This window comes from Aedes albopictus, chromosome 2, assembly GCF_035046485.1.
Source record: "Aedes albopictus strain Foshan chromosome 2, AalbF5, whole genome shotgun sequence".
NCBI classification, from domain to species: domain Eukaryota; kingdom Metazoa; phylum Arthropoda; class Insecta; order Diptera; family Culicidae; genus Aedes; species Aedes albopictus.
In genome coordinates, this window is record NC_085137.1 from 253098874 (window position 1) to 253122307 (window position 23434).

Here is a 23434-nt window from a genome sequence, read left to right on the forward strand (position 1 = left end):
AGCAACAGAGAACAGAGTTGGACCATATTTTAGTGTGTGCTGCTCTTTCCTCATGTGGTTGCGTGTGTTTTGGGTGGGTGGCTGGGTGGGGTGGTGGAGTACTTGCCTTTGGGTTGCGTGGTGTTTGTACAATTAGTACATAGATGAAGGACAGATGTGCAACTTGCTCACAGAGAGTACAGTCGGATTCGTGTAAATTTGAAGTGATTGTGTCAGTTATTGGAATTTTATCAAAGATGGTTATTAGCCGTCTTCGATTTTATTTTATCTTACTTTCTTAGTGGTCAATCATCGCATCGATTTCGCCGATGAATTCCCTTGGAAATTTTATTCCAACTTGATGCACGTCTGCCATCGCATCCGTGTCGACTGGTGCGTTGGTAGTGGTGATGTCGCAACGGGGGCCTGAGTTTGCTCGCGATTTCATCCCAGAGTAGTTTTCAGTCACACCACAAGCAGCCAGTCAGCGAGCGAGCAAAGGAGAAAAAATTATACAGATACGTAAATAACGACGACGACGTGAAGCAAAGAGTGTGATTGTGAAGAGAAGAAAAAAAGTTTTCAAGCGAAAATTTTCCGACTTTTCCACGCGATTTTCCTCCGGATTGTGATTGAATTTCGTGGATATATTTCGGCTGTGTGACCGCGCGGTGGATTTCGCGGCGGATTCGGTGGTAATTATCGCGAGGAGTTCTTCCGTTTGGTGATTGGGTCAGATTAGAAGAAGCAAAGGAAAAGTGGCTGAGCTGACCAGCTAGCTAGCAGGCTGAACGGTGGTGGTCGGTGGAACCGACAGACGGATGGACGAACGGACGGATGGTGGCATAGCAGCTCAGTGTAGAAAATTTTCTGTGGAGTTATTTTTTCCTTGTCCATTCGCCGTCGCCGCGGCGCACTAGGGATGCCAGGTGATTTGTTTTTCAATGTCCACGGAAAAATATTACGCTTGTCCTCATCCATAATTTTTTTCAGTAGAATTACAGTAGACCATCGGTAGCTGTAACATAACATGTTAACGTCTAGGGTGTTAACGTTAACGACAACATTGTTTACGTTTCAATTTCGGAAGACATTCGATTATTTCAACGACAGTGTTGATGTCAACATCCAGTCAATTGCATTAAACCAGAGGTTCAAAAACTTTTTGCTATCGCGGCGCCTTTTTTGTAATTGCGATTTATTAACAATAATTAATAATTATTATACGTAAACCTTGCAGTTATTCAAACTATAAATCCGGTCAAGGAAAAAAAACTAGGACTAAGTAGTTACATTGAAATCTAGCTACAGATTTCTTTTAGTTTTTTTTTTTCAAAAATGTTGCGGCATACCAACATTTTTTTACAGAGAATTTTTCATTATTTTAGAACAACTGCCAACCAAGTGCCACCAAAGCTCACACACTGAAGATGCCTGCTAGTCCTCGGCAGATATCTCCTTGGTTCCTTGTGTCAGTGTAGCTGGTCTGGCGATACTGGAGTAGCATCTACGGGCGATCAATCAAGCTCAAGTTCAAGCATTTCAAAACAACCTTCAGTTCAAAAATTTAAATGCAAAATTGTGAAGAATTTTCAGTACCATTTTTCTCATAATCCAAATAAAATTTAGCTTCTCATCATGTTTTTTTTAAGAAAAATTGCTTAAGGTTCTCATAAATATTTGTTAGATTTCAAGAGTCATATTTTTTCGCGCAAATTGAAAAAAATGTGACAGACGCTTGCTGATTTCTAATAATTCAACTAAAACAATAATAGTAACCGCTATACTTTGCAAATTCACGATGAATCAAACTGCCTATGATCGCATATCAGTCCCATATTTGCTGGGTTTCCTATTCATATGGGACAGTTATGCGATCATGGGCAGTAAAATGATTTCACATAATTTTATAAAAATCCTAGTGAAAATCTTAGATTGTGAGAACTACAAAACTTTAAAAGATAGGGTAATTCATGTATTTTGGACAGGCTGAGGACAACGTTAGAAAAATCGTCCCCTAGCTTCCTTAGAAAGGAATAGATTATTTTTCAAAGTTACTATTACCACCAGTGCGGAAAAATTCATTTCGGCATATCTAAATTCAATCACCTACAGCTCATTTTAGAGGCTGAACCTGAGAATATGGTATATGAAAAACATGTGCGGCTAGACCAGTTCTGCAAAAAAGTCACGGAAAAACCACTATTTTTCGAATGTATAATGTAAATGTCACGGACTACCATCGAAAAATGCCAATGATATTCACGGTGAATATCATTTGGCATTTTTTAAAGGTTGTCCGTGACATTTACATTATACATTCGAAAGATAGCGTTTTTTCCGTGACTTTCTTGCAGAACTGGTTTAGCCGCACAAGTTTTTCATATCCCATATTCTCAGGTTCAGCCTCTAAAATGAGCTGTATAGGTGATTGAATTTAGATATGCCGAATGAATTTTTCAGCACTGATTACTACGCTTATAATATGATTGTACTTTGCGTTCCTGGTGATAAAAAACTTAACAAACGCATTTTTAGCTGAAAAAAATCACAATTTGCAGTCGCCTGTCAGAATTGCATTTTGGACACCGAATATATGTTTTGGACACCCTCAGGTATATATAATTTGGACAGAATAATTAACTCCATGTTTAGCCATGAATACTGCTTTATCATGCAAGTAGCATAAATTAACAAATATTTTCTTGTAAATAATCAAATTTCTTCGCTTAACAGACATCTATTTTGATAACTATTACAGTTTTTGTTGAAATCGAGGAAATATTGCCAGAACCACATAATATGCCTCCAAGTATGCAATCACACAGAATCCCCATGTAGTTCGTCAGATGACCAAAATATATTTACAGTAGAAAACTTGTAATGTAATTGTAATTGTAATTGTAATTTTTATTGAACATACGTAAGCCTGTAGGTAGTACCCTTTTTTCAGGTCAAGGAAAAACAACATTTTGAGTTAACATTAGGAGTGCAATAGTTACAGTTAATAATAACAGAATAAAAATTAATCCTATTCAACCTATTCTAATTTGACTTCTTATCTTTAAACACCTACATATCTCTACATACACACTTTAACGTCTATCTAGTGCTGCTTTGAATGAACTGATAGTTGGCAATTGTCTTATAGTTAAAGGAAGCTGATTCCAGTGGATTACACCTGCGATCAAAATGCTTTTTCTTTTTGTCGTTGAATGTTGTGGAATCAAGAATGTACAAAGTCTTTCCAGGTGTCCTCTTCTTAAATGCTGTTGTAGGTATGCAGGTAATGTTCCTGCGTATCCCTGACGTATGAAGCAGCTGATCCTGTTCTGGTAGTGAGTTTCCAAGTCGTGTCCTAATATTGTATTCCTAACTGCAGCTGTGGATTCACGCCGCCTCATGCTGTGTACGAAGCGAACAGATGCCTTGAAACATCGGTTCAGTTGGTCACGCAGTGCAGCTGATAGACCGGGATGGTATATGACGTCGCAGTAAGTAAAGAAAGGAATTATCACAGACTGCACAAGTTTTCTTCGAGTTTCCATTGTCAGGACGGAGGCAAATCTTCGAAACGTCTTCAGCGTACCGAAAACCTTCGCTGTCACGTCATTCACTTGCCGATTCCATTTCAAGTTGCAGTCCATTTTCAGTCCTAGATTCACCACGAAGTCGGCCAATGGAATGCGCTCTCTGCAGAATACGATGCTCGTCGCTGGTGTTACTGAACCTTCCTTGCAAAAAACTATTGCCTGCGTCTTCTTGGGGTTCGGGAAGAGTGAGTTCTGTTTCGCCCATCGTTCTATAATCTCCAGATTGTCGTTAATACTCGTGATAAGCTGATCTACGTCCCGAATTTCACCAGATATGTAGATCTGCAGATCATCAGCATACAGTTGATAATTGCAGTTCAACCCACGGGGTAAGCTATTGATATAGAGAGTGAATAGCAGGGCGCTGAGATGAATGCCCTCTAGGGTAAAATCTCAAAAAAAAAAAAAAAAAAAAAAAAAAAAAAAAAAAAAAAAAAAAAAAAAAAAAAAAAAAAAAAAAAAAAAAAAAAAATAGCAGGGCGCTCAAGCACGAGCCTTGTGGTGTGCCATCGAGAACTGGACGTTGGGAAGAAGTAACGTTTCCTATCTTTACCGCTTGAGTACGATGATCCAGAAAAGAAGAAAGGAGATCACATGCACCATCGGAGAAGGAGAACTCGTCGCGAAGCTTTCTTTCTAATTTGCGGTGATCGACGCTATTAAAGGCCAACGAAAAATCGACCAAAACCATAACCGTGCATTGACCGTTGTCGAAATGGTCATAGATGTCATGCGTAACTTTTGCAAGAGCCGTGGTTGTGCTATAACCCTTTCTGTAGCCTGATTGGTTCGATGCAAGGAAATCGTGATCGTTGGAGTCAACATGGCTAACAATTTGATCGAGAAGGATTTTTTCCAGAATTTTTGAGACGGCTGGGAGAACGCTAATAGGACGGAAATCCTTCGGTTCTGTCGGGTTGCCTACCTTTGGTATCGGAGTGATAACAGCTTTTTTCCAAACAGACGGGAAGCGTCTCGTGTCGATTATAGCATTAAACAGATGAACGAGTAACGGTAGCACGAATGGTCCTAACATCTTGATAAACGATACCGGTATGCCATCCGAGCCCGCAGCGTTGGTTTGAACCTCCATAATCTTCCTAGACACTTCATTGACGGTTGTACGACGGAAAGTGAACAGGATTTCACCTCGGTCCGTAGCAGTTCGATGTGCTGGTTCCTCTTCTGTTGGTCTGTCTGTAGTTGATAGAAGTCGATGTCCTTCGCAGAAAAAGCGGTTCATCTCTTCTGGGTCGGCTTGCTCGAACGATACGTTTTTCTTTGCGTTGTTATGTACGCCTTCACGACGTAGGTTGTTCCATAGCTTTTTTGGTGGAAGATCGTGGGCGAAATGTGTTTCCCCGTATCGTTTCTTCGCTGCTGCGATCAATGTATTTTGGACACCACCTATTTTATGCGTTATAAATAAATGTTATGAGATTGGCTGCCCAATGCTTCTTTATTCAACAGTTTTCATTGCAATAAGGCTTTTAAATTTCTTACAATTATCAATTCAACGATTTTGAGATGAATATTGTGGTTGTGCTACTTTTCCCCGAATGTCGGTTCCCCGAATGTCGTTTCCCCGAATGCCGTTTTCCCGAATAACCCTTTTCCCCGAATGCCGTTTGCCCGAATAAGTACGTTTCCCCGAAAAAAAAAAAAATTATGTACTGTCAAAAAATGATTAGATGCTAAATTGCTACTGGCTAGGCCGCTTTTATTAGTTTTATTTCTAAGGTATTGTCGGCTAACACTTAATCATAGGAAACTTCCTTCCTACAAAGATGGTTGTTCTTTCGAGTTCTTTGAGAACTGTTAACATTATAGTTAATATTGATTCACTAAAAATGTTCCTTAAATTTGTGTTAAAGTCGCAGCTAATATAGCATCACTAGAAATTTTCCCTTCTTTCAAAGAAGGCGATTCTTTCAAGTTTTAATTAACATCGTAGTTAATATAGTTTCACTAGAAATTTTCCCTTCTTTTAAAAATGCAGTTCTTTCAAGTTTTAATGCTAAAAAGTTTTTGTTAACATCACAACTAATATAGTTTCCCTAGAAATTTTCGCTTTTTTCATAGAAGGCGGTTCTTTCAGGTTTTAGTGCTAACAAGTTTTTGTTAACATGACAGCTAATATAGTTTTCCCAGAAATTTTCCCTTCTTTTAAAGAAGACGGTTCTTCCAAGTGTAAATGCTAACAAGTTTTTGTTAACATGGCAATTCATACAGTTTTTAAAATAACTACTACAGACAAAGTTTCCGTTGAAGTTGTTGTATTTAGTTAACTCTCAGTTACAGGGGATACTCAAAATAACTGGGACAGGTAAAATTTTCACTTTACAAAAATTGTTCAACTCGCTGTAACTTTTCGAAAAGGGCATCACATATTCTCAATTTTTTATTGTAAGTTTATCAACTAGTTGTGTATCAGTGCACAAAATTTGGTAAAGATCGGGCTATTCCACACGAAGTTATGAAGATTCTAGAAAAAGTTACAATTATCCGATAGCCAACTTTGAGCTGTTATATCTCCGGATTCAATAAACCGAATGCAATGAAATTTTGATCATTTATGACTAATATAATGAACTTTGAAAAACAGTTTACCTAATTTGAAATTATTAATAAGAAAAAAAGTTATGACGATTTCATTTATTCTATGTTTTTTTAGTAAATTTATCTATTTTTGATATGCATCCTATTACTTTTTCATTTCAATGCCGGCTATTTGGTTGCTTTCCTTTAAAACAAAATACAGGGTGTTAGGTTCCTGAGTGCAAACTTTTTAAAGGGCGATAGAGGACCATAAATGGTGAAAAAAATTGTTCTACGCATATGGTCAAATCTCAACCGTTACGTAGTTATTGAACTCCCCATGTTTTTGACTCTTATTGCCTTAACTGACTATAACTTTTAAATGGTTAAACTTATCGCAATTTTTTTACCCTTATTCGAAAGATTATTGAATTTTCTATCAAATGGCATCTTTCAACCGATTGGTTAAGTTAAATAACTAAGTTTTCTAGAGCAAATAGCCTTCAAGTTGTGTGTTTTAATTTGTTTTTGTCAATTATCTTTGAAAAATGCGTAATAAATTAAAATTCTTTCGTTGGCAAAGTTGTGGCCCCTGTTCCACTCTACAATTCGTTCCTTAACATCAAACTTCTATCTCTTATCGTTTTCTTGCAATTTAGATTTAAACGTCGCATTTCAGATCATAAATCTGCAATCGTCGTGGTAAACACCTTTCTGCGCACTGTGCCGCACATTTAAATCAAAATTGCAAGAAAATGATAAGAGTAAGAAGTTTGTCATCAAAGAACGAATTGTAGAGCGGAACAGGGGCCACAACTTTGCCAACGAAAGAATTTTAATTTATTACGCATTTTTCAAAGATAATTGACAAAAACAAATTAAAACACGCTATGTTTAGCTGTTTTGCTCTAGAAAACTTAGTTATTTAACTTAACCAATCGGTTGAAAGATGCCATTCGATAGAAAATTCAGTAATCTTTCGAATAAGGGTAAAAAACAGCGATAAGTTTAACCATTTTAAAGTTATAACCAGCTAAGGCAATAACAGTAAAAAACATGGGGAGTTCAATAACTACGTAACGGTTGAGATTTGACCATATGCGTAGAACAATTTTGTTAACCATTTATGGTCCTCTATCACCCTTTAAAAAGTTTGCACTCATGAACCTAACACCCTGTATATTCAAGTCAATTAGAGGGAAGTTTTGAAATAATTGGTGTTATATTAGTAAAATAATCCGATCGTAATAATTTTTATTCGTGTAAAGAATTTTAAGTTTAGTCAGAAGTTTTTAATAGCTCATTATATAAGTCATAAATGATCAAAATTTCATTGCATTCGGTTCATTGAATCCGGAGATACAACAGCTCAAAGTTGGCTATCGGATAGTTATACCTTTTTATAGAATCTTCATAACTTCATGTAGAATGGCCTGATCTTTACCAAATTTTGTCCACTGATACACAACTAGTTGATGAACTTACAGTAAAAATTTGAGAATATTTGATACCCTTTTCGAAAAGTTACAGCGAGTTGAACATGTTTTGAAAAGAGAAAATTTTACCTGTCCCAGTTATTTTGAGTATCACCTGTAAATCATGTACATACAAACGACGACATTCGGGGAAACGGCATTCGGGGAAAAGTAGCACAATCGAATATTGTATGTGACTGTGAAGTATACATTTTTACATTTTCGATAATTTTGAAGTAAATTCTTTAATTGTTAAGCGTATTTTCAACGTAAGTCATCAGAATAAGGTCTGTTTGATCCAATAATCGATATTCAGAAGTATCTACTTTTATTAGCTTTCCGGAACAAGACATACATCGCAGTGCATGTCCAAATTATATACATGTCCAAATTTTTAAAGAATATGTAAAAACTAGTGAATTAAAACTACTTTCGCTAAGATAAAACCAAGCTATGAAAGCAGCAGCGATGAACCTCAATTAAAAGGCTAATTGCCGAATAAAATACAATTCCAGGATTGACTGATGGACTCAAATCAATTAATGAAAGTTCGTCATCCGGTGATCGCATATTGTAATTCTTTGGGGATAACCGGGCACTTTTATGTTTTGTTGTGTCAATTCGTCATGTTATATTTTATGAGCATTTGTAATCAAAAACAAATCAGAGCATTTATAGGGTTCCATCATTATTTGTTCGTAATATGGCACCCATAGTGGGTCATAAATTGTTCTATTTTTTATTTGGTTGTTACAAAATCCCTAGATAAATTCCTGGATAAATCCAAGGAATAATTCTAGGAGAACTATTGGAGAAATTCCTACAGAAATCTCTAGATACAACTCTAGACGATTTGTTGTCGAAATTCCTATAAAAAATCCTGGAGGAACAGCATTTTCTGGCGTTATCACAAGAAAAATTCCTGGAAAAAAATCATAGGGAAATATCTGAAGATATCTTTATGGAAATGTAAATAATTGTCCGTAGATGGAACTCACAAATCACAATAAGGCCGTTACAAATATTTGTCCCACCACTCTTTGGTTGGTCGAAGGGGGGGATAAAAATAATAAAGAATTAAATCTGAAAAATATTAAAAACTCATAGGATTTGTTAAAGAATTTTTGGCATGACCTGATATTTTGATATTTTTTTATCTGCCCCCTCAAAATGAAAAATCCAGCCGAAAATTTTTGAAGGGAGGGGAGAGACAAAAAGTCAAAATTAAATTTGTATCAGCCTAAGTGTATAACTGACACTGAGGAAGATTACAAGTGGTAGTCGAAATACGCGTATCTGTCGAAGGATTAGCAACATACGCCGTAATTAAAAGGTACAAAACTGATTACACTCATTCGTAGAGGATATTCTGCTTAGAGGGTACGAAAACTCGGCACAAGAGCCTAAAATAAAAAAAAATAATTTATGGATATCGCCGGATGAATTTCTGGAAGAACTCGGAGATTTTTTTGGTGGAACGCCAACAGAAATTCACGTGCTTTTTTCTGAATTTCTTGCTGGGTTGCTTTCAGATGCTTTCTCAAAATCAAAACAGAAATACCTTTAGGGAGTTCTTTTAAAAATTCTCAATAAATTTATTTATAAATTCTGACAGAAACTCCTCAGGGATTCTTAAAAAAAAAACAAAAATCATTTAGGAGATTCCTCTCGAAATTTCTCAAAGGATTTCTTTCAGGAAGGCTTCCAGGAAGTTATAGAGTTTATTAGTCAAAAGACTCTTCCCAATATTCCTCCTAGGATTATATAACCTTCCCAGCAGTATGACGATCCTATTCCTCTACCTGTCCTTTCCCATGTCCTATCCTTTTTCCTTCCCTTCTCCGTCAGGTAAATGATGAATAGGCTCGTGTTCATGGCGATGGCACAAATTTCCCGAATGGAGCCGACCTACTGATACCTGACACCTGATAACCTTCGTAGCATCCTTTTTTTTAAATAAAATAAAGATTACATTATTGAGAAACTTCTGCAGATATTTTTTTTAAATCTGTCAGGGTTTGGTTTTGAAAATTTTCTTCAAGTATACCTTTAGAAATTTCTCGATAGAATCCTTCAAAAATTCTTCTAGGAGTTGATGCTGCTATTTCTAATTTTGTTTCCATTTCACAATTATTTTTCTTAGATTTCTCCTGAAAAATCTATAATAAATTTCTTTAGAAATTTTCAAGGGTTTCCTTAAGAAATTCCTATAGAGAAACCTACACAAATATCTTTAAGGATTACTTAGAAACCCTTCAATACGTTTCCCCAGTGATTCTTCCCTGTATTCCTATAGAAAACCCTACAGAGATTCCTTTAGAAATTCCTCCAGAGATTCTTTCAGTAATGCCTCTGTAAATTCCTTTAAAAATTCTTCTAGGAAATTCTTATAATCTCGAAATTCGTCCAAATTTCCCTTCAGAAACTCGTCTATAGATTTCTTTAGAAATAAAAAATCTATTATATCGCTTATATTCCATTGATTCCATCCGAAATTGTTCCATGTTAACTAGAGATTGCTCCATACATTTCTGCTATACATTCGAAAAAAAAACTTTTCATGAATTTCCTCATTAATTCCTCCAGGAAATCATAAATTTGTATTTTCTTCAGAAATTTCTCCAGGTATTCCGTTACAAAAACTGCCACAGTTGCACATACAAAATTTCCCTAAAGGTTTCTTTTAAAAGCCTTCCATGGATTCCTTCAGAAATTCCTCCAGGGGCTTCTTTATAAAACCTTCTGGGGTATTTTTTTGAAAATTCTTCAGGGATATATTAAGAAATTTTTTGAGGGATTCCTTCAAAAATTCTTCCATGAATAAACTTGAGTTTGAGCTTGATTGACCGCCCGTAGATGCTACTCCAGTATCGCCAGACCAGCTACACTCACACTAGAAACCAATGAGATATTTGCCGGGGACTAACAGGCATCTTCAGTGTGTTAGCGTTGGTGATCTTCTATTTTTAGGCGACAATGGCGCCTGCCACGTCAGGTTGCAGGTCAATGTGGGAAAGCGTCAGAAAGTGATGATTGCAATCGTTTGTATCCACGTCTGACTGAATATACCTCTGCGTCAGCACAAATTCATGCGGATGTCGGAGTGTTGTTGGGACTTGGTTGGCAGAAGGTTCACACATTGGTGCGTGGATACCAGGGTAAAGTGATAGAATTGTGTGTTTTTATTATTCTGAAGATGTGCGGCACAGTTCGCTTGATTGCATAACTTGTAGGCTTTATCTAATAGGATTGAGACACTATGCTGTGGAAGGGAAACGGCTTCTTAAACCCGTTTCTGTTCTAGCGATGGCTATGAACATGTGAATATACATGAGTTGTATATATAGAGAGGAGGAAGGAAGTATATAGAAAGATACAAAGTAGGAGAAAAGGGGCGGGCCAGGGATTGAACCCAGGACCTTCTGCATATGAATCAGAAGCGGTAGTCTTCAAAAATTCTTCCATGAATTCGTTCAGATATTCTTTCAGGTGTCCTCCAAAAATTGTAATTTTTACAAGAATTACTCCATGAATTCCATTTGAAATTCTTGCTAAAATGTCGCCCACATTTTCAAATATTCCTGTACGAATTCCTCCATGGATTCTTGCATAATTTCATTCAGTGATTCCTGCAGAAATTCTTCCAGAGATTCCAACACAAAATTCATACATATAGTGTTTTCTTCAGACCGGGTGGCCACCCAGTCGGGAAAACCGGGAAAAGCTCGGGAATTTGAAACCACCGGGAAAAAGTCGAGAAAACCTGGGGAATTTTGCTAGTCATCGGGAATTTCCAAAATTCTAAAATTTGTACAGTCTCTAAGCATAACAACTGTTGAACTATATAACATAGTGGTTGAACTGGCGTAAAAACCATTCTTGGGAATTCGTCGAGTCATGACAATTAAAGTTAATCATAGTAATGTTACCTAACATCACAATTTGAACAATTTCAAAGATATTCTAAAGAACATTCTGGTGGAAAGACTGGTTGAGACACATTTAAATATTTATAGATTCATATGTCACTTATGCATTTAAGGATGTACATGTTTCTGGAAACATCAAGCGTCCAATAAAAGTTTTATAAAACATAACTAAAATAACTTCTTTCTATAAAATTATCCTTGTGCAATCTCTAGGAGAATATTTGATATAGCTTTTGTTCTTTGAGCGAAAAGTCTTTGAGAAATTTGGATAGGATGCTGATAAAATTTTGAATGAATCTATGAATTGCCCCAAGAATAAATTAAAATTCAAAATTATGAAATTGTGGATGAGTAATTCTGGTGAAAACATTTTTACAATTTGAAAAATAGTTAGTTTAAAACAATTGAAAGAATATTTGAAGGGATTTTTAATATCTGATGGAATTACTCAAAGCACGCCTATTGTAGCTCATAAAAGTATTTTTATTATTTTGTTTGAAAGATTTCTGTTGTTTTTCATGAAGTTCTTGGATGTACTCATTTATTGAACTTGTGAATAAAAATGTTCGGAGGAAACAGGAGTAAGGTATCGGAAAAATCCCTTTTTGGCGAAGCTTTAGCAGAAGTCCCTGGTAAATCTCCTGGTTTAGCAAATTCTCGAGAATTTTGAGTATTCTTAGTTTCTAGTTAACCGTTATGTGGCCGGCAAACTTTTTGCTTTTTTCTACGCCGTGTATTTTAAATGGGTGCTGGGTACCCGGGTACCCTACCGGCCACATAAGGGTTAAACTACCAATTGAAATTCTCGCGAGAGTTCCAGTGAGTATTCAAAAGCATCTGGAGCAATATAGTTGTATGATTTATGGAAATAAATGATTCCCAAATAATGAATCTGCCTCTACGTTTTGGGGGAAATACTTTCTCAAAAACTAATCTTTCAGGAATTCCTGGAGAAATTCTTGACATATCTGAAAATGTAATCAGAAATTAAATTTCTGGGAGATTCATATTGCAATCGTTGATGAAATAACTGAATGCTAGACGAGTATCAGACAAAATCTAAGATTTCATTGATCTCTCAAATTTCTCCTAGAACTAACGATTCCATGCTAAGTAACCTGCCTGACTTTCTGCAGTAGCCATTTACGGTACCATAAAGTTCGCCACTGGTTTTCTATTGAAATATCTTGAAAATGACCATCAAAAATACTACACAAATCGTTTCCAAAATTCTTTCACGAGTGATCTTTCCAGATATTCAACCTGAAGTTCATTCAGAATGTTTTTTTCTGGGCATTCTGTTATTGCCTATTAGTTTCCCAAACAAACTTACCAAGAATTTTTCAGAAGAGTTTTGGAATATTACTAAGAAATCCTATAATCATACTGACAATTTTGACGTACATCAGTGAAAATCAACATGGTTACATCTCGGGTAGATCCACTACCACCAATCTCTTGAACCTTACATCTCACATTACGGACAGCATGGCTGAACAAGCCCAAACTGATTTGGTCTACACGGATTTGAGCGCTGCATTTGACAAGATTAATCATGCTGTGACGATCGCTAAACTTGAGAGACTCGGGATCGGCGGCCAGACACTACGCTTGCTCTACTCCTACCCCACAGAACGCTTTCTGACGGTTGGAGTTGATGGACATTTCTCGGAAACTTTCAAGGCTACTTCTGGAATATCTCAAGGGAGTCATCTGGGTCCCCTAATTTTCCTGCTGTATTTCAACGATGTCAACTACGTTATTAAAGGCCCACGATTAAGCTTCGCAGACGATTTGAAAATGTTCCTGCACATCCGTTCTATCTGTGATGCTACGATGCTTCAAGCTGATTTGAATGCCTTCGCGAACTGGTGCAGTTTGAATCGTATGGTAGTTAACCCCGAAAAATGCACCGTTATTTCGTTCTCTCGGAGAAAACAGCCAATCCTGTTAAACTATCAGAACTTCAACGAGCTGATCATGTGAAAGACTTAGGTGTAATTCTGGACGTTCAGCTGACTTTCAAACACCATTTGTCGTATGTTATTGCGAAGGCTTCTAGGACTCTAGGATTCATCTTCCGTATTGCCAAGGACTTTACCGACGTCTACTGCCTTAAGTCACTCTATTGCTCGCTTGTTCGTTCGACTCTAGAATATTGTTCCGCTGTCTTGCTTCCATACTATCAGAACGGCATAGAAAGGATTGAATCGGTTCAGCGTCGCTTCATCCGTTTTGCACTTCGCAGGCTTCCCTGGCGTGACCCTCACCGATTGCCGAGCTATCTTAGTAGATGTCGATTGATACACCTCGAAACGCTACAAACACGCAGAGATGTTAAGGCTTTTTACGGCATCATCAGCATCGGCAGCCATGTTGGATATTAGCCTTAAAATTTCAAAGTGATAATTCTCTGCCACCAAAGCGAATATTCGTATGAAAAAGTATCATCCTATATGCTCACTCGCAGTGATTGCGATGATACTTTTTCTGCTGCGTTGCTGCAGAATTGATAGTTTTTTAACACTTCAAAAACGCGAGGCAAACAATTATTAAAATGCAAAATGTCAATGATTCGTTTGAAAACTTAGTGATGCAGCAAGACACCTTAATAGAGCGATGATAATCGCGGATTTGCTGCAAGGGAGAATAGATTGTCCTGCTATTCTTGCACTGATCGACATTAGTGCTTGCAGCAGAAGACTACGGGCTAATGTCATGTTACGATTGTCGCTCCGACGAACTCTTTTTGGACAAAACAGTGCAATGATTGGCCTGCAACGTAGTTTTAACAGAGTAGCGTCAGGTTTTGACTTCCATCTTCCCAGGCAAACCATCCGCCGTAATTTTATTGAAGAACTCACCTCCAGAATAGTGTAATGAATTGTATTGTAGTTGTTTTGTTCTGTTGTACGTATTATTTTTACTGTTACTTGACCGAGCTTTGTTGTTATTTTTAAGTACTAACCATCATTGGGACAATAAGTCTGTTGATGTATTAATAATAAATAAATAAATAAATTTAAGGAATGTTTAATGAAGATATCGTAATTTCAATGCCCTTCATTGGATACGAGACAAACAACACATAACTTATTTTCAAAATTATATAAATACTATGTTAAATCTAAGGATTTGAAAATATTAAATATTAATTCTCTTAAATTTTTCTTAGTAAATTACGTTTAATTTTCACTGTAAATCATTCTATTTTAGAATCGGGGAAAAAAAATCGGGAAAACCGGGAAAAACTCGGGAATTTTTTTTTTCGCTCTGAGTGGCCACCCTGTTCAGAAAAACACAACCTAAAGCACTTGTAACCCAAACACAGTTTTTCGTCCAAAAGAAGCATTGGAATTGAAAAAATATGATATAATAGAAGCATGAATAGAAACATGTTAGATTTCGAAAAAACTTTGGGGTATGATATGTCCTCAGAAATCTGTTTCCCTAAAGAAAAACAGAAATAATATCTAGATTACCACCATATCTAGTATACTGACTTACCCACACAAAAGTCCTCTGTCGCTCACTTAACACCTAACGCAATTTCTCGGCTGTCTTGTATCCGAATCAGCTGATATTTGGGAGGTCCCCATTTGGCGTAATGCTCTTTCGCATAACGTCATGTCGTTTGGCATAACGTCAGTTATGATCCTTCTTCTCTCGTTTACCGTTCTTTACATTGTATGCCAAATGATCATATTGCCAAATAAGATAATCCCAATTGTGAGATTAGGCGGTACTATCTTCCTGCTAAAAATGATCTAAATCGGTTGAAATATAATCGAGACATTGTTATTGGCATAAATTGGGTGACAGAACGTTTTTGGAGATCCAACTTGAGACCTTGATATTTTCACGAAGAACACGAATCGCGTTAACAAATTTTAAACATATTTGAACATTGTTAATCGAATGTCTTCCACTGTAACTGTAACATCAATATGTTCCAAACTGAAAATTTCTTGACATCTGGCACCCCTGCTGCGCGCACTGCTCTGGTTGTCGTGGTCATCGGCGGCTCCGCACACCGTTCACGGACACGGACTTGGTCTTGGTGGGAGGATTTTTCTACGTGTTTTTTTTCTCTTCGCTGAAGAAAGGAAAATAGAAAACGGGTGGAAAACGACGGACGACGACGGTGCGGTGCAGATTTTTGCAGCGCGACTCGTATCTCAACTTATCTTTCTGTTCCTCCTCAATGAGGAGTAATTTTCTGTTCTGTTAGGACTACCAGCGAGAAGGAAGCGGAAAAAGATGTGTCTTCGTGAAGAAAAGTGCTTTCTGTGCCTATATTAGTGGGCAAAGTGAAATTTTGCGTAGAGGAAAATCCAGAGGAAAAACAGAAACCTAACGGAACGGGGCCCCAGGTTGGAAGTGTCGACGAAGGGCGGTGGGAGTGGGAGACGAAGTTTTCCACTGATTCTGGATCAAAATAAAAGGGTCATCGGATTTAGTGCAGTGTGATTCCTACGCGCTGAAGTGATTAAAAATCGTCGTCGTACGCATTACAACTAAATAGGGGAAAGTGATTGAAGTGAACAGTGCTCTTAAGAATTTGGATAAGTGTGGAAGTTCCTGCCGACAGCGAGAGAGAAGAAAATTCTTGCCCCAAAGGAAGTACCCAAATAAACCAATCAACAACAATGGCCAATCCGCGGAAATTCAGTGAGAAAATCGCCCTCCACAACCAGAAACAAGCGGAGGAGACGGCCGAGTTCGAGCGGATCATGCGGGAAGTTTCGGATGTCACGTCCAAGGTAGGAAAATCTCTGATCTTCTTTAATACGGTGGGGGTCATTCCCGGGATTTGTCCGTCCATCGCATCGGTCGGTCGGTCGGTCGGTCGGTCGATCGTTCGCCTAGGAATGTGTGTGTACGTGTGCGTGTGCCCGAGAGAGCGAACGGTACTCCGAGTGCAAGGGTTTGAAAATTAATAATAATTGTTCCACGAGTTTCGGGGTTCTGCTGCCTACCGTCTGTCTGTGCTCTGTGCTGAACCCCGCGCGAAGGAAGTGGCTCTAAATCGGTTTTCGAAGTTTTCTTTTCCACCAGCATTCAGGCAACAATCGCCCCGCGCACTGTGAGCAACAACGAGGCCAAAACACCACATGATTCGAGGTTGTTTGATTGAAAGCCAGAAAAACATTGTTTCCAAATTCATTCATTAAGTTAAGCACCCGAATTCGAAGGCCACCTTCCTTTAGTCACTATTTGGTGCCTTGGTTAATATTTTCGAGCTAGTTACTGTGAAGTTATTATTTTCAACACGTTTTAACTAAAGTCGCTTTTTCTGCGTCATTCTTTTCAACTATTTGTATAGGCAATTAATAGTTATTTTTGCCATTGCGTTGTGAAAACGTCTATATTTCACTAAGCAAAGCAATGTTTAAACGGCCTACTTTTTTTACTAAAATAAAAGAGCCGAAAAGTCCTACTTTTCGGCACGTGTTCTGAAAAGTAGCACTTTCCGGCACCATTGTCAACATATTTTTTGTGCGTTTTTGTTTGTGTAAAAAATAGCTGAATGAACTACATGCATATCCGGACTGAGTTAAGAAATCTTCCTTAACCCTCTTTGTGCATTAGGGTCATTTTTGATCCAAACTGTATACTACGCTAGCGAGCTGTTCCCAACTTGATGCATTAGGAAAGTAAATACCGTCAAGGCGCCATTCACCGTGGGGGCTCCATTCACCGTGTGCCTTCGAATATTGTTTCATTATTTCCATATTATGATTGAATAATATGACAATTTCCCTTCAATTTCACCAATACAACATTGTACAGGGGATACTCAAAATAACTGGGACAGGTAAAATTTTCACTTTTCAAAATATGTACAACTAGCTGTAACTTTTCGAAAAGGGCATCGAAAATTCTCAAAATTTTACTGTGAGTTCATCAACTAGTTATGTATTAGTAATCCAATTTTGGAAAAGATCGGGCTTTTCTCTATGAAGTTAGAAAGATTCTAGAAAAAGTTATAATTACCCAATAGGCAACTTTGTGCTGTTATATCTCTGGATTTAACCAACCGAATGCAATAAAATTTTGATCATTTATGACTAACATAATGAGCTATTAAAAACTTTTTGCTAGATTATAGACATTGACTGATACACTGTCATGAAAAAATAGTCATATATATTCCATATTTAGCGTGTAATAGTGTCTTGAACTTTTCGCATTTTTTCCTGCCGCACCCTGTATTGGTGAAATTGAAGGGAAATTGTCATATCATTCAATCATAATATGGAAATAATGAAAAAATATTCGAAGGCACACGGCGAATGGAGCCCCCACGGTGAATGGCGCCTTGACGGTAATGATTTTAAGTAGCGATGTATTTTTTTTTAATATTTTGTTGAAAATGTTGCAATAATTTCAGTTTGCAACATAAAGGCCGAGCAAAACGTTTTCCGATTCTCAACAATAAACTGTCGAAATAGTTGAGATCCCGGCAAAATATATGCTAATTACTCGGCCGTGCAAATTGAGACGTCGGACGCCGAAAAAAAACAGGAAAAAGTCGAGAAAATTAATTTCAATCGGGAAATTTGATGAAATCAGCCCCAAAATAACTTGAATCATCCATAATTTTGAAATTTGTCGTGTTTGAATAATTAAAAATGATTTGATAGCAGCTGATGCTTTAACTAAATTGCCTAATTTCTTAATACAAGAAAAGTTCCTTGAAGGGGTCATCAAATCAATTCAGCGAAACGTTTAAAAGCCAGTTCGCAGGTACCGCGACTCCCTTTCCAAAGAATGTGGAGTCGATGTTCTCCGAGTGAGCTGAAATTTTCAAGGTTTGTTATAATATTTTGGTGATTTGGGTTCTTTCTAACATTTTATCTATACGCTCCATTTCCCCCACTTATTTTTTTAAAACGCAAGTAACTTATTTTATATTTATTCCTGAGAGAATCAAGAAAATTCTACTTGATTGGAATACACCGATTCTGGATAGTAAAACGGCTCAAAAACATTAAGGCTCAAGCATCCGTCATAATTTTTCGGAAATAGAAAAGCAGTTTTTCCGCTGTAAATCAAAACAACGATCAGAAAAAGGTATTCACTGTATTCTATTCCTCATGTGGAACACAGTGAATCCATTTTCGTTGCAAAAATTTTTGATTTTAACGAAAAAACTGCTTTCAAATCTAGAATGATGTCGATGATTTCAATGACGAATGGTTCAACGTTAACGTCCGCAGACATTGAAAGAATGTTGTCTCTTTTTTTCAAAATTATTAAATAATTTTTAATGAGTTTGTTTTTTTTTTGTTTCTAACTTTTAGCCATGTGTTGATTTCAAAGTTTTACAGTGAAAAATCTTCCATGAAATCAACCTTAATATATAAAAATTCAGTTGTATATTTGCAACTGCACATACAAAGACAATTAAATACAATTCACACCGTCTTCAGCCAGAGGCTGCACAGACTGAACACATTACTTACACTAGACAACGGACAACACACAGAACACCCAGTGGTCCAGTGGTGAATTTTTCGTTTGACGAAAAGTTTCCACCGACTGGAGCGGGAATCGAACCCACACTACGAGACTTACGATACGCCTAGACGACTGCCGCCGTTAACCGCACGACCACGAAGCCCACAAACAGTATGGGGCAGGAAAATTGCGAAAGCGTTTTTTAACTTACACCTAATTTTTGATCATTTGACGCTAACCAATCCCTGTTTTAACGTTTTAGGATTTAGGATCTTTAACAGGATAGTTTTCTGAAAGTTTTTGTTTTGATCACTAACCTTTATAAGACAGCTCCTGAAGCTGAATACAATTTGCATATTCAAACCACAGAAAAGTAAGCAGGTTTCTGTTAGTTTGTATCCAAAGAAGGTTTATGGAGCAAAAAAACATAGGGAAACTGAAACTTTTCGAATATTGATTTTTCAAACATTTTAAATGGAGACCTGGGCGTGGGACGTTAAAAAAACGCAATAAGCAAGGCAAAGTTGGCCGGAGACAGCTACTTTATAGACAAATCCGTTGATTTTAGCTAATGATATTTATTCAACAACAAGCATTTGAGGGTCATTTTACCCTCTTTCCCCCTTATAACAAAATGATAAATTATGATCTGTATCTTATCTTAAAAAAATTGAAAGGGCTCTTGAGAATGTTGACGCTACCCGAGAGCTAAAAATATATCATGGGGTAAAATTCATTCCCCGAGAAAAAAATTGTTTTCGAAAGTTTTAAGTTGACGCATCTGGTTCACATATTTATTTATTTATTTATTCAATAACCTACCAAGTTAAAAAATGTTACAGCATATAACCTGTAACAAAAGAACCCCGTCATATCACATACATTTTTCCATCTGTTTCAAAATTTACACGTTGCTCTCAGTATGAAGCTTGCGTTCAACATTCCATACAACAAATAGTATAATGTAAAATTCAGTGAGATTAGATCTAGGATTAGATAGAAGTTTAAATGCCAAATTTGTTTACGTCGGGTGTAATTCTCAGAAATTTTTGCTGTGTATTACTTCACACGCTTTGTTTAAATGAAAATGGCATAGGAATACACTACCCATAGCTGCATAATTGTAACATTTGCATTTTTTGCCAATACTGAGTTAATACCGGGGAACATCTCCCAATCATCAGTACTTTCATCCCCCCAAATGAACTTCATAAGTTTGATCTGCAAAATGTGAAACAAATACCAAGTCGTTTTGTCTCATTAGCTAAAATTAATTAATGTAACCGCATAACAGTCACACTGGAAATACACACTGGTGTCAAAGCCCAATATCAATCATATTTGGTTCTGATTTTTTTTTTAACTATTCGTCCAGCATACAAGAAGAGCTGTAGAAAATTTCATTGCAAAAGGATGAATTTTAAATTATTGATAATTTTTTGAAATTTCGTATCGTCTCCATACTAGCACATGTTGCAAACTTTAAACTCCATTTTCTCCAATGCCTACTTTTGTCGAATGTGACTGTTATGCAGTTATGGGCAGTACAGGATCCATGCCAAATTTCAGCTCAATCCGTTAATTTTTGCGGAAGTTATTGCGATTTAAGTGATTTTACCTATTTTCAGACATGAAATCTTTAAGGGCCATTTTAGCCTTATATGGAAAACCAAGCCCTGAAAATTTCAACTCAGTTGGAGAACATCGATACAACACCAGACTTTGACTAGAAGCGGTATCTCAACACGATGCCACACTTCGAATGAATTGAACCACCGTATTTGGGTTTGTTCTCCAAACATCAAAGGGTTCTATTAGTCTTTTGTCGAAGAACCTAATTCTTTTAGTTACAATTAATTAAAATGGCATAACAAATGTTCCGAGTCTTCTGTATCTATGCCGCAAAAACGACATACATCATCTTGAAGTTTTCCAATTAGCTTCAGATAATACCGGCTCGGACAATGACCTGTTAAGAGGCCGGTTAAAGTACTGAAATCTTTTTTGGAAAGTTCCAGAATCTTGCGAGTGTTTGCAACGTTTGGCTTTATAAAACGCTTAGGCTGCCTCGCAATTGTGGTGTTTTCCCATATGGATTTTAATTTTTCCTGTTTCCAAGCTTTAAACTCCATTCTGAGAGAATATTCAGATACGCTATAAAATAGTTCAGGACCTATGAATTAATGAGACGACCCAAGTCTTGCTAGCATATTGACTTGCTCGTTTCCTTCAATTCCACAATGTCCTGGAACCCATAACAACTTCACCTCATTTCGGTAAGCTAATTGTTGAAGTGATTGGATACACTCCCAAACATGTTTTGAAGTGCATGATGCTGATTTCAAAGCATTTAGAGCTGCTTGACTATCAGACATTATGCAAATTTTTGAATGCCTGTAATTTCTACGTAAGCAGATATTACAACATTCTAAAATTGCTTGAATTTCAGCTTGAAAAACGGTTGGCCACTTGCCCATAGGTATTGATACGTTAATTCCTGGGCCAGTGACACCTGCACCAACTTGATGATTTAATTTAGAACCATCAGTGTAAAATACGATCGATCCTGGTTGTAGCTGTGGGCCACCATTTTCCCACATATTTCTCCCAGGATTGATCACTTGGGAAGAACGTTGAAAATTGTATTGTCTGCTCATCCAATCACCATTGCTTGTGACTAACGAGTTGATACTAATTGTTTTTTGAATACTGTGGAGCGGATCTGGTGTGATGGTTTGAATACTTGACTATTACGCCGAGGACCTGGGATCGAATCCCACTCCCGACAAACTCACAAAATGTGAGTTCTTCCTTCGGAAGGGAAGTAAAGCGTGGGTCCCGAGGTTAACTAGCCTAGGGCTAAAAATCTCGTTAATACAGATAAAAAACCCTAATTAATCCACCTAGCGGTGATGGCGCCTTTCTCGTGCCTTCGAAAACACATTTCAACACAACTCAAGTGACATGTTGATGAATATTGCACTTTCATACGTTTAACAGAAATTCATTTCTTGACATCAGAGATCATATCGTTTATCTGGTTTTTAATTTTTGAGTCGCCGTTTAGGATTGAAGTCCAGCAGCTTGGAAATTCTGGTCGCTATTTTTGGACTCCAGAATTCTTCCTCATACCAGATACACCCATATTGAATGGTTTAAGAGTCCAAAACTTCATTAAACAGCCACCATTTTGAATGTTGAGACGCCTTCTTTGATATTCTGGTAGCTATTTTTGAACTCCGGTTGCCTTCCCCATACCAAATAGGCCCATATTGAACGGTTTTAGAGCCTAAACCTTCATTAAACACCTGCCATCTTGAAGTTTATGCCACCATCTTGAATTTTGAGACGCCATCTTGGATATTTTGATAGCCAACTTGGATATTTTAATCGTCATTTTTGGACTCCAGACTTCGTCACAATACCAGATATACCCATATTGCATGGTTTTAGAGCCTAAAACTCCATTAAACAGAAGTCATTTTGAGTTTTGAGCTACCATCTTGGATTTTAGACCACCATCTTGGATACTCTGTTTGTCATTTTTGGAGTCCAGATTTCTTCCCCACATCAAATATACCCATACTGCATGGTTTCAAGTCCATAAATTCCATTAATCAGTCGCCATCTTGAATTGTGAGACGCTGTTGGATACTTACCGCAGTGGACTGTATTGGGTTGGGATATGGGGCTGGCTATTGGCCGGTTTGGCGTTACCGAATGTGCTCACGTCCCCGCAGAGACGGAGCCAGGTGGGAGCAGGGGTTTTGGGAACTCCTTCCCGGGATGCCCTCAGGCTGTGAAAATTTGGGAGCGATTGGTTGCGTCCCCGTATTCCGCATTGCGATTGAAATTTCGACACTGATTCTTCATTGAGGCCTAACTGGCATTTTCGATTTCTCTTCATCGATCCTCTCTTTGTGTTATTACGGGAAGTGTATTAAGTTTTCCAATGATTTTTTGGTTGAAATGCGAAGACGACGACTACATCTTGCTCTAGAATCAAAAAGAATGATAATTTGTTTTGATCAAGTTTTTAGCGAAAGAGAGAGTCGAGATCACTTTGCGGTCTTCGGCAAAGTTTTTCGGCTTATCCTAGGCTATACTTTAACGTCAATAGTTTCATGGTGTTGGACAAAAGAATTCAAATTTTGAATAAAATACAGAAAAGTACGTTTTCCCATACTACATTCCATACCAATTTCAATCGCAAGGCGGAATACAAGGACGCAACCAATCGCTTCCAAATTGTTTTGGACGCTAATACAGATTGAAAAAACTTTGTTCCGGGTTGATGCGATCAAAATTAAGTTTTCTCCATACAACGTTGACCCACTCTAATAGACACATACAGACGTCATCTCAATTCGTCGAACTGAGTTGATTGGCATATGTGACTTGATTCTCCGAGCCTTCTATCGAAAATTGGTTTTTGGAGTGAACATTTAGCCTTTCA

General features: G+C 37.3%; 1 protein-coding gene across 9 annotated transcripts in view; it reads left to right on the forward strand.

Annotated features, from left to right (window-relative positions):
- Positions 1 to 433: 433 nt before the first annotated feature.
- LOC109428200 (myb-like protein AA) overlaps positions 434 to 23434 on the forward strand; it is a 149995-nt gene continuing 126994 nt past the window's right edge. For 4 of the 9 annotated variants that reach the window (XM_062851566.1, XM_062851568.1, XM_062851565.1 and 1 more), the window contains exon 1: positions 15727 to 16277. In XM_062851566.1, coding sequence (XP_062707550.1) covers positions 16164 to 16277 — 114 coding nt within the window. In that variant the 5' untranslated portion in view covers positions 15727 to 16163. Of the gene's footprint in view, positions 838 to 15712; positions 16278 to 23434 lie in introns of those variants that run through there. The other 5 variants (XM_062851563.1, XM_062851561.1, XM_062851562.1 and 2 more) reach the window with 5 other exon arrangements.